General features: G+C 36.3%; 1 protein-coding gene and 1 pseudogene across 1 annotated transcript; one reads left to right on the top strand and one right to left on the bottom strand.

Annotated features, from left to right (window-relative positions):
• The first annotated feature begins 2,047 nt into the window (after positions 1 to 2,047).
• Positions 2,048 to 5,976, top strand: LOC122301889 (annotated as a pseudogene).
• Positions 5,977 to 6,571: 595 nt separating this feature from the next.
• On the bottom strand, positions 6,572 to 9,183 carry LOC122300899 (exocyst complex component EXO70A1-like). Its single transcript, XM_043111862.1, has one exon. It carries the CDS (start codon positions 8,918 to 8,920, stop codon positions 7,058 to 7,060), a length of 1,863 nt encoding a protein of 620 aa, XP_042967796.1. The 5' UTR covers positions 8,921 to 9,183; the 3' UTR covers positions 6,572 to 7,057.
• Between the last annotated feature and the right edge of the window lie 2,773 nt (positions 9,184 to 11,956).

Genomic DNA, 11,956 nt, shown 5'->3' with positions numbered 1-11,956 from the left:
TGCTCATGCTTGTTTCCTTGATGTGCTTGACTCCATTGTGTAGACAATTTGAGATTGAGACTTCTTTATTCTTTGAATTCATTTGTTATCATCAAAATTTATGTGTAAATATATAATTACATAAAATTTAAAATCTTGAGTTCAACAAAGCCTTTTAAAGATGGATTAATATTTTTCGGCAATTCAAGCCCTTTTCATCCGGTATTAACTCTTTAACTCTTAGTCTGACTTTAGATGGGTAATACTTTTATTTAGAGAAGTCATCGCGTCTTAAGTGAAATCACAGAATTATTAAACATATCTAATTCTCCAAAAAAATATGAATAGAATTTTCCTTCAAATTTAGTTGAAGAAACTTTTTCCAATTCATTTAAAAATATATATTAGAGATTAAAAAAAAAAGCATATATCTTTTTAATAAAAGAATATGACAAAATTTAAAGTTAAAACTTAAAAAAGAAAAGGTAGATGTTTGTCGCATGCTCAACAGGCATTTCTTATATTTATAGAGGGTTTAGTAAACTAACCTAACTTAGAGGAGAATTCTGTAAATAACAATGAAAGAAAAGTGTTAGATCTGTAATAAAGAAATATTATAAAAATAAACTCATAAATTGAACTGACTTGATGTGAAATATCATATGTGCTTTATAGTATAAAGAATTTTATAATCTAATATAACATATCAAATCATGTTAGTTTATAAGTTTTTTTTTATAATATTTTTTTTTAATGAATGAAACATTTCTTGTAATAAAATGATTGGGATAGTTATGCAAACCTCGGTGACTTGGGGCATATGGGTCTAGCTTTTATGTCTATTTACGTTCAATTGTGCCATTTTAAGAAATCTTTCGTTTTCAAGTTTTGGGAGTGGTTTTAATCTTGATTTTGGCTATATATATATATTTTTTATAGAATTCTTTTTTAGTTACTTATTTAATTATAATTCTACTCGACATGAGTTAATCAACAGAAACCAAGGATTGAGACCGAAAAAATATACAAAACAAATATAAATTCTAAGCATATAGTCTATTGATAAAATTCAAAATCATTTAATCAAGCCATAAGTCATGTTTAAATAGTTTCAAAATTTGAAATTATGAAAAAACTTTCAAAAATAAAAAATTCTAATTATTTCTTAAAAATGAGATACATAAATTGAGATATCTCAACATATTTACCTTCTTGAAGTAGTTCAACATGCTCAATATAGAATCTAAACCTAAATCTCTATATCGGTTTAAGTTTGTACCATTCAAGATAATATTTGTGCAGATTTTTTTTTTTTTTAATATCTATAAGTGTCCAGACTAATTTGCGCACACCTCGACTAATCCTACATAACTTTGAAGTTTACGACGTGATAAACCTCTAATAATCTTGAGGAGACTCAAATTAGTGACTATTAGAAAACAAATCTAAAATCTGACCAACTAAACAAACCCAAATTTGATCCTTTTGTCATATTTGCATAAGTTTACATTGTTAAACTAGCTCAATTTGAGTTTGCATCCTTTTGTTGACCATAATTTCTACTATCGTTCCTAAAACTCAAGCAAGGGTCTTACTACAGAGATCGTTGGTACAGTTTTATTTTTATTTTTTTTAAATTGAAAATAAAATAAAAAATAAAAATATACTAACTGCCAAAACCAGCTAACGTAACATTTTTCCTTTACAATACCTGTATCACTATTCAAAAGAAAAAATTGAAAATAATTCTATTTATTATCTCTTACACTATATAATTTATTTTATTTTATATTTAAAAACATATATTAATGTGTAAATATATATTTAAATAAAAATAATAAATCACATCTCTATGTGAGAGAATGAATAAGATTTCTCAAGAACTATAACCTGTAGTCAGCGAAACAAAACCCTAAAAAAAGGACAAGAAAGAAAGAAAAACAGAAGCTTTATAGCTCACGCAGAACAGGCGTTCTACCTGAGACATTGAGATTTGAGACTGACGTTCTGACTTTCGTTCCCTCACTCAGTCACTCTCCCTGTGGCTCCAGAAGCTTCGCTCCAATGACGCGGCGTTCTCGCTCTGCTGTGCCTGTGCTTTGTTTACATTGGAATCGAAGCTTCGGTTCATGAATACGCCGGAGAGAGATTCGCCGCCATAGGCAACGCCTTTGTCGTTCATGCTGGCAGCGAGGGAATCTACTCTTCTCTCCCTACTCCTAGTAACACCTCCACCTCCGCCAATGGCGACTCTTACGTACGGTAAATAATTAAGCTCGTTAATTTGCCGAGCTTTGGTTATTTTCAAAGATCAAACTCGCTTAATTTGCTTACATTACTTATTTTTTGGTGATTATTTGATTACTTAAGTATAATCGGTCAAGATCTGGTGTGAAACTCGTAATTGCACCCTTAGATACGAAACATTGAGCGAGTCTGGTGTGAAATGAAATTTTGGTAGAAGATCATCGGCCGAAAACAGTAGTTACCGATGTACGCGTTTAAAGATGAAGAAGAGGTGGAAAATTATAGTCTTGCGAAAGTCAAATCTTCATTTAAGTCAGAGTATTTGTCATTTTTCCTTCTTTTTTATTTTTATTTTTTATTTTTTATTTTTTTGGTATATTGAATGTGGCGAAAAAAGTTGATGATTAGTATTTTGAGGAATGCTCTAGTTGGGATGCTGTTTTAGGGGAGGGATACTGAAGTTCCTGAGTATCAGGGCCCTTATCTCCTTCTTCCCACCCTTCATTTCGTTCCAGGCATGGGCTGTATCCTTGGAAAAAAGAATGTGTACTGTGACCAGATGAGAGATATGGTAACGAGAAATCTCTGTACTTTTTAGCCCTTGTGAGGGCCTCAGTGTCAACCAATTCTGATAATGGAGATTCAAATCTCAGTAGCACACTAGCACAATTAAAAATGTCTAAGAAGCATTTTCCAAAATCTACTTTCTTTCTAAATGAGCTCAATGGTGGACCAGTGGTGCTTTTCTGCTTGTCAAAATCTATTGAAAGAAGCAGAATAGTTTTTAAACTTTCGCCAGCATTTCTTATTGATTTTACTGAAAGTTGGTGTACCGCTACTTGGTTTTACATTTTTTCTCTCTCGTGCTCTGTGGTTTCCAATTTTAAATTATTTTGTTCCGTTGCCTGACATTACGTGGTAATATAAAATCAGTCTTGAAAAGGTTACGTTTCGGAGAGACAAGGCACTTGCTAACTTCAGCTCGGGTTTGGTCCACGCTATTGTTTTTGAGGTGGAAGATAGACACATCATTGGGGGTTCAGCCTATGGGGGTCAAAGAGCAGTCTGTTGCACAGCGGATCTTGCTAAATTAGGTGTATGTTTGGAAGGAGAAATCATTCACCGCCCATCTACAGAGAATCCGGGCTGGCCCCAAGTGTTTAATGTCTCATTCAATGTTGATGAACTAGCTGCAAGATTACCATCAAAGTCAATACAGATAACGAAAACTGGGATGTACAACGTGTATTTCATTCATTGTGATCCAAAGCTGAAAATTTTGGTTGAGGAAAAAACAATTTGGAAAAATCCTGCTGGTTACCTACCTGGTAGAATGGCGCCACTTGTGAGTTTTTATAGGTTCACGTGCTTTGCTTTTGCAATACTTGGGATCTTTTGGTTCTCTCAGTATGCAAGATATTGGAGAGAAGTTCTTCAACTGCTGAACTGTCTAACACTAGTAATAACGCTGGGCATGTTTGAGATGACTATATGGTATTTTGAGTATGCTGAATTCAACGAGACTGGAATCAGGCCAACTGGGATAACCATGTGGGCGGTCACCTTTGGGGCTATGGTGTGATCATTTTAATGGTTGCAATGGGCTATGGTGTTGTGAGACCTACTCTTGGTGGGCTTACATCAAAGGTGGTCATGCTTTGGGTGACCTTCTTTGTGGCATCTGAAGTACTTGAATTGGTAGAAAATGTTGGTACAGTAATTGATCATTCAGGAAAGGCGACTCTTTTTGGTTCTTCCTGTGGCAGTCTTGGATGCTTTTTTCATTCTTTGGATATTTACTTCCCTCTCTGCAACTTCAAATAAGCTTCAGGTACTTAGTTTAGAACTGCCATTATTTCATTTTAGTATTTCTTTCTTTGAAGATCATGTCTCTTTTCCCCGCAATTCATAGTTTAACTTCATAGCATGTAGTTTAGACTTATGGAAGATGGAATCGCATGGCCTTCCATATTGGTTTCAAATTGAGAATAAAATCAAGTTGAAAGTTTATGTATCTATACAAATGAAAGCCAGATTTCTGGGATTAAGGTGTCTTTGATCACTTGTTAAAAGAAGGAAAGAAAGAATGCTTCCGAAGAAACTGTGACAACCATGGGCACTTGAGGAATATTAAGCACTGGCAACCGTGTCAAAACCTAATAGATCTCCATAATCCTTCAAATAATATCAAAGGGAAGTTTTTTTATTAATGTTCTGCTTTGATGATAATTTTGCTCCAAACCATGCATCTAGAGAACAAGCAGAAGGTTGTCATCATGAATTTTCATGATTTCTCTCTCAGATTGTAATTGTCTTACACCTGGCTGTTCACATTAGTTTTTGACTATTAAAGTCGGACCCATTTTACTTGTTTGCGTCTTGCACTTTGTAATTGGGTGGTTGCTCAGACCTTAGCTCCGTTAATGCTGCATTAAGTATTGCTACCTCATCTTCTTATGTGTTATAATATGTAATGACAGGCTAGAAGGATGATGGTTAAACTGGACGTATACCGGAAGTTTACAAATGCTTTGGCAGTAGCCGTTATTGTCTCAGTGGGTTGGATATGCTATGAGGTAATGCGCACACACTGGAACTTCCATATGTTTAAGAAGATAAGGAAAAGAATATGAACTACTGACATGTTCAAGAACGTCTGCTGAATGACCTGCTCAACTTATAAAAAAACTGCTAGTTGAATCTATAACCGCCTCTATAGAAATTAGGGAATGTGAAGATATCATAGAGATTTCATTAAAAACCCTTGGAGGGACAAACAGTAACATCAAAGCTTATCAATTCCTTTATTATATGGTAGATAGGTGCGCAGATGGATTCAAGCTAATTAAAGTTTATAGGATGCATGGTAAAAGTAAGCAAAGTTTTTTAAAAGTACTCGTAATTTTAGGACAGGTTGGATTTAAAATGCCTGAACAAGATGGATTGGATTTGTTTCAATTTAGTATTTTGTTTCTTTTACCCTTGCACTATGTTCTCCTTAATGGAGTCACATCTTACCTGATCCTCATCTTTGAATTTTCAGCTTCATATAAGGCCATTGATATAATATTTCCCCCAACTTGGTACATTGCAGCTTTATTTCAAATCTACAGATGTATACAATGAGAAGTGGCAAACTGCATGGATCATCCCAACGTTTTGGCAAGTCCTGTCATTCTTTCTCCTGTGTTATTTGTGCTCTTTGGGCGCCCTCTCAGAACTCAACACGGTAAAGCCAAAGAAAACGATTTTTTTTTTTTTTTAGCCAAAGTTCAAACTGCATCTTTTAGTTAAGGAACTCATTACCAAATTTGGCATCACAGATATGCTTACTCTGGAGATGCGAGCAAAGAGTTTGACAAGGATGACACGACACTAAACCTCATAAGACCAGTCCCAATGCCTTCTAAGAATGTTCGAAGTGCACCTGAAGCTAGACCAGTGCAAGGTAGCAATGGAGTATTAAACGGTGATTCGGAAGAAGACAAGATCAAATAAATTTAAATCCAGTTGCAAATCTGGAGTCCTTGTTGTAATACCAAATTCCCACTAGCATGTATTCTCAAGTAGGGATGATGACACAAAACATTCCCAATTCCAGGTTACGACTCTCACTTGACTTGGCTTTTCATTTGTTATTTTTGAAAATTTCTTCCTTAGTGTTTTCTCTCCGCCCGTGTCAAATTATTTATTGAATTGCTCAGTAATTGGGAAGAGATGAGAATATAAATTTAAGTGGGTTCCCGTGCTCCTGATCCTTTAGTATGATTGTATGAAATTGATAGCTTTTATCATGTGAAGCTAAGGGCTCGAGTAGTTTCAACGACCTGATTTGCATGTCGTTTTTCCTTGTTGGTTCACTTGAACTACAACTCCACTTTCTATCCTCCTTTATTACTAAACTCCACGTCGTCTTTGTATTTGCAAAGTGCGAAGTGCCCTAATCTTGATTTGGCTGAAAAGGCTTCTCATGTGAAATTACGACACTCCATGATTCATATGTTCGGATAGGGATCATGTCATCAGATGCAAGTAGATATTTTTTTCCTTTTATATTTTCTTTAATGCAAGGCAGCAAAACATGGCAATTATTTTCCCTAGATCTAACTGATGAATGGTTTATTTTTCTCTTCTTTTATTTTTTTTAAGCTATCTAGACCCAAACAGAAGTTTCCGGCTCTAAGCTTCTGGGAATTTCGTAACTACCTACAGAGGATGCAGCCTGGATTGCCAGCAATATTACATGGACTTTATCAATCTGAAACTTATATATGCAAGGTTTTTAGCTACCAAACATCTTGAGCAATTCTCCGTTAGTTTTCCATCAAATTGTGGACGCTTTGTCTAACCATACTAACTCAATCAGACCAGGAAACAATAATTACATGGTATAAAAGTCACATGAAGTCTGGAAAGGAAATTGATTCCATTTCCCATATGATCACAGCCAGAAATGCAACATGATACAAGATGCATCTGAAGCTACAAAAGGGAACTGCTTGTGGACATTAAAAACTGAAATAAAACACACATGCAATAACTTCCAATATGAACAAAAGAAACGAAATATAGAATGTGCTAAGATAGGAGAACAAATCAAATGCTTACAGGGTAGAAAGCATTCGGGCCGAGGAACTTGGCTGGTTCCGGAGACCTCTGCACAGACAAGGTGATCTCGCCCAACAGACAGAACATTGAATGATGAAATTCAAACGAAACAGAAAGCTCAGGAAATCCCAGATTGACCAGCCATAACATCACCCAGCCACTCCACAAAAGGCAATAAAATAAAAGAATCTGTACTAGGTTTCTAACTCTCAACTTCACTCCATCAATGAGATCTCCTTCTCATCATGTTCTGGGAAACAGGGTTTCCTTCGAAGAAATCCAAGACAGCAGTCTCCAAATCCTCTGCAGAGTACTTGATGCAATTCTCCGAGTGCCTTCCGCTCTCCAGATGGCTCCTGAACCGCCCAAGAAACGATCTATAAGCTGGGATCAACTTCTCAGATATGGATATTCGCAGCTCCTCCCTGACCTGAACATCGGGCACCAACCACGCTGCTTGAGTCCTGTGAACCTCCTCAAACATGGTGTTGAACTGCTTGAACCTCTCTCGCAAAGCAGTCTTGGAAACGCCAGACGAAAAGCTCCCACTCACAGACAATCCCTCATCTCTCAAACAGTGCAACACCCCCATCCAACTCGCCCTCTCGTAACTAGTCGCGGCCTGCCTCAACTTTCCCTTTAGCTTCTTCAGATAGTCGTCTCCGATCATTTCTCTCAGCTCCGGCGACCCTTGCACTTTCTGGACAATGTAATGCACGTTGTTCATCATAAACAAATGAGCTAAGGGTGCTTCCTTGTAATGCTTCGACTTGCCCTCCAGATTGAATTGCAAAATCACAATCACCCAAATCAAATGAAGAGCGAAAGGAGTCTTTCCCTCTAGCTCCGCAAACTCCATATCCGGAGTCGTCGGATCTCCCGAATACCTTGACCCCGTAGACGGTTTTGACACGACGAGGTCATTCATAGTCTGCTTGTAATCCGAAATCAAGCTTATATAATTCATAACGTACCTCGTCAGCGGGTGAATCGTCCCTCCCGGTACCGGAACCCTCGACGGCTCCCGAAGTACTGCGTTCTCGAACTCCGATAAGATTCCCCTTGCTGCCTCCGCAAGCCGAGATAAAATCTCCGCCGCCTGAATCCGAATCGACTCCGATGACTTCGATTCGAACACGATGTCGATGTCCGGTATCAAATTCATCAGCCCATCGTGGAGGTCAAGGGTTTTGAACAACTTCTCTGGGGATCTCCGGCTTTTGCTAATCGCCTCGGCAAAACTGAACAACCGGAACGCCGGGCCTTTAACCGTCTCCAAGAAACACGTGTCGTCCACGGATGTTCCCATTTCTTCGAATATCTGTTCGCAGAGTTTCTTCTCGCTTGCAAACAAAACCCTGACGCAGAGTTTTGCGGCCCGAATCCACCGCCGTATCTTCGTCTCCAGCTGCTCCCACTCCAACCTCTGAATATCGCCGATACTCAGTTTTTCGATCCCTAGCCTCCGAAAACTCGCGTCGATTGCTGGTTTTCGGACGCCGCCGTAGACTTGAATGCACTCGCGGAGGTAACCGGCGGAGATCATCCTATCGGCGATGCTTCGGAGGTCGAAGATCGCATCTGAAGGTACTAGATCGATCTCGCGGATGCTACTGGTGGATCTGTAGCTCGATCTTCTGCTGGCGTCCTCAAGATCCCCTCCTCCGAAATGGTCGTCGACAAGGTCTCCAAGTTCAGCAGAAGGAGAACGAGGAGTAGCAGAATTAAAAGAAGAAGAAGAAGAAGAGTGAACAGAGGAGCTGGGATCGACGGTGATGCTGGTGAACGAGTCGGTCTCGAAGGGAGAGGTGTGGGTGAAGAGGATGTTGCGGAACTCGTCCTCGAGGCGAGCCATGGCAATCTTGATGGTGGCGTTGACCTTGTTGCCGCTCTGACTGTCGAGGGAGGTAGAAGACAAGGAGCGTTGGATTTCATCGACGGCCTGTAAGTACCGATCGACCTCCTGGGGATCGGACTCGAAGATCATTCTATCTCTCGCTTCTTCGCAAGCCGTCGAGTCCCACGCTAGAATTATCTTCTCCGCCGCATCTAACGGTATTCTGCAATCCTCCGGCGGCGGCTCCATTCCAAGGAAAAAAAAGAAAAAAAAATCTTATCTTCAAACGTATAAAAAGCCGGTGCTTTAGCTGGTGGTGGACCTATTTGGACTCAGACAGTAATTGGTAAGAAATATATGGAGCTACAGAAAGAGTTTTGGAGATAACGGCAGTGGTTGTGTTGCTGATGGCGGCGATGATGGTGGAGCTCGGGACATGCATGTATGTATGTATGTATGAATGGCTGCGCTCGCTTTTGCATTCTGGTTTTTTCGTTTTTATTAAAATGATTTTATTTCGGGGTTTGTCTTGACATGAATTTTGGGAGCACAAATTGCACACGTAAGAAATTAGGAGAAATTAAGGACTTGGTGTTGACAATTAGAGGCTGCCACCATGACTATCTAGATTCTGTTTTGGGTCTGTCACACGTGTTTAATCAATTGCGGTAAAAAAAATGAATTATTAATTATTAAATATTCTCATATCAACTTAGGATCTGAACACTACGATATTTTTATAATAAAGCGGCCTTTCACATCATCGGTATTAAATAATTATAATAAAAATCATTTTTAGTGTAAAAGCTGTCTTTCCAAAATAAAAAAAAGTGGATCCTACGTGTACCATTGCTCTAACTGGATCCTATAGTTTTATGTACGTGTAATTATTTTAAAAAAATAAATAAATATAAAATTTATATAAAATAAAATTAATTTTTTAATAATAAATTTTATTATTTTAAAAAATAACTATACTATAGAAGTACAAGTGTTTGTACAACATTGTCCTAAAATTAAGATTCTCTTAAGCTGTGAGTTACTTAACAAAGAAGAAGATATTTTGCTACCTTCCTTTTAAAATGATTGCATTGCATGAGTGCGGCTAAGCTAACACTTTAAATAGATACATCTTATCATTGAGTTTTGACTGAATATTAATAATCCTTTGCAGTAATATTAGACGACAGCCGTTCTTTACCTATTTGACCAAGATGTAAAAATTTGGCCTGCATTTTAAATAGCCGAATATAAGTTATCTTACTTATGAGCTAAAGTAGTTTAATTTTATTCTCTCTCTCTCTCTCTCCCCTCTTCTGGCCAAACATTAATATCATTTTTACTATATCTTTTCTCATAAAATTTTAAATTTGGTATGAAAATTTTTATTGATCAAACCGAATCTAAGATGGCTAATCCGACATGGTGTTCAACTTTTGAAGGGGTAATTAGTCAAAAATTACGATTTAAAGTCAAAAGGTAGCATATTAGTCAAAATTTGCCTAAGGATATAGCTAAATCATTACTAATACTCTATGAATGAAAAATGTTATTTATCACCTTTTAAATCGTAGTCTCTTGATATATTATGAGATGATTTGATAACAATGAATAAAATATAATCATTTGATGTCGCATAGTTCATGGATGAAATAGAATGGTGCCTAAAAATAGAGATATCTTGTATGGATAATATTGTCCAGATGACTAACATAAGAGAGGGGGTGAATTGAATTGTATTTAAAATAAATAACAATTATAAATCAAATATACAATATAAAATATAAACAAAATACGAAACAGTAATAAATATAAAGAGTAAGGGTAAGAGAGAAGCAAACTCAGTATGTTAACGAGGTTCGGCCCCACTACCTACGTCCTCGCCTCAAGCTACCCCTTAATGATCCCCAAATTTACTATTTAACCTCCTTCAGGTGGAGATAGAAACCTATTATACCTTTAAATAACACCGCTACAAAAGATCCGTGTAGAGCACCCTCTACACTTGCAATCACCTTACATGTGGTAATTCAACTATTCCCTGTGTAGAACTTTCTACACGCACAAGAGTTATACACTCATTTTTACTGATACAAGAGTTGATAGTGGGTAGGTTATCAGAAAGCACTCCTCAATGAGTGAAATAAGAACAATACAGCGCAAACTATATCTCTCAAAATGAACAAAGATTAAGGGTCAATGCTTAGAGAATAGAGAATAAGAGTTTTGAATGAATGTTGTATGCTCTTGGTGTTGTGAATGTGAAGCTCTCAAATTATTTATTTATAGGCATATGAGACTTCATATTTAAATTTAAAAAGATTCACATGTCAAAGACAACATTATTCATTTTTTCAAAAAAATTCAAATAAAAGGTTCTTCTTTTTCAATTGTCAAAGACAACATCATTCATTTTTTAAAAACTTCAAACCTAATCTTTTACTTTTGACATATGACAAAAGGAGCACACTTTATTTTTCAAAAAATTCAAACCTAATCTTTTACTTTTTGCATATGACAAAAGGAGTACACTTTAATTTTCAAATATTTCAAACAAAATCATCTACCTTTTGCATAAGTCAAAAAAATCATCAATCACTTTTGAAAATATTCAAATAAAACATGCACATGTGAAAGATAACAATCAATCATCTTTAATATTTTCAAAATTCAACCCTTTAATCAAGGTATGCACATGTGAAAGATGACAATCAATCATCTTTCAAAATTTTCAAATTTAATTTTCAAAATATTCATGCACATGTGAAAAATGTATTTTAATGCTTTATGAGAAAATATTAATTTTGAGTTTTAATCCTAATTTCGAATTTTAAGAGATTTACAACATTACTCTATGATTTTAATGTGAATTTATTCCCTTTTTATTCATACTTGTTTCCTTAATGTGTTTGACTCTATTGTGTAGACAACTTGAGTTTGAAATCCCTTTATTCTTTAAATTTATTTGTTATCATCAAAATTTATATGTAAATATATAATTACACAAATCTTAAAACTTTGAGTTTAACAGATAATTTTATTTACTTATTTATTCATTTAGTTTAAGAGGCAAGTAAGGCTGGAAGCCTCTGTTTAAAAATAAGTAATTAATAAATTAATTTATTATTATTTTAAATGGAGCCAGGGAGGCCTGGAAGGGTACGAAGTTGGCGTCCAGTTGTCCACGGCAATAACTATTTGTTAATAGTTGGGATATTTTTGGGACCTAAACTCGGCCCAATGTTTGGTCCATCGAATCTGTTAGCTATCTTTGAGAGGGTTATG

Source organism: Carya illinoinensis, chromosome 2, assembly GCF_018687715.1.
Source record: "Carya illinoinensis cultivar Pawnee chromosome 2, C.illinoinensisPawnee_v1, whole genome shotgun sequence".
Classification (NCBI taxonomy): Eukaryota; Viridiplantae; Streptophyta; class Magnoliopsida; order Fagales; family Juglandaceae; genus Carya; species Carya illinoinensis.
The sequence above is the reverse complement of the archived record's forward strand: the minus strand, read 5'-3'. Positions and strand labels throughout refer to the sequence as shown.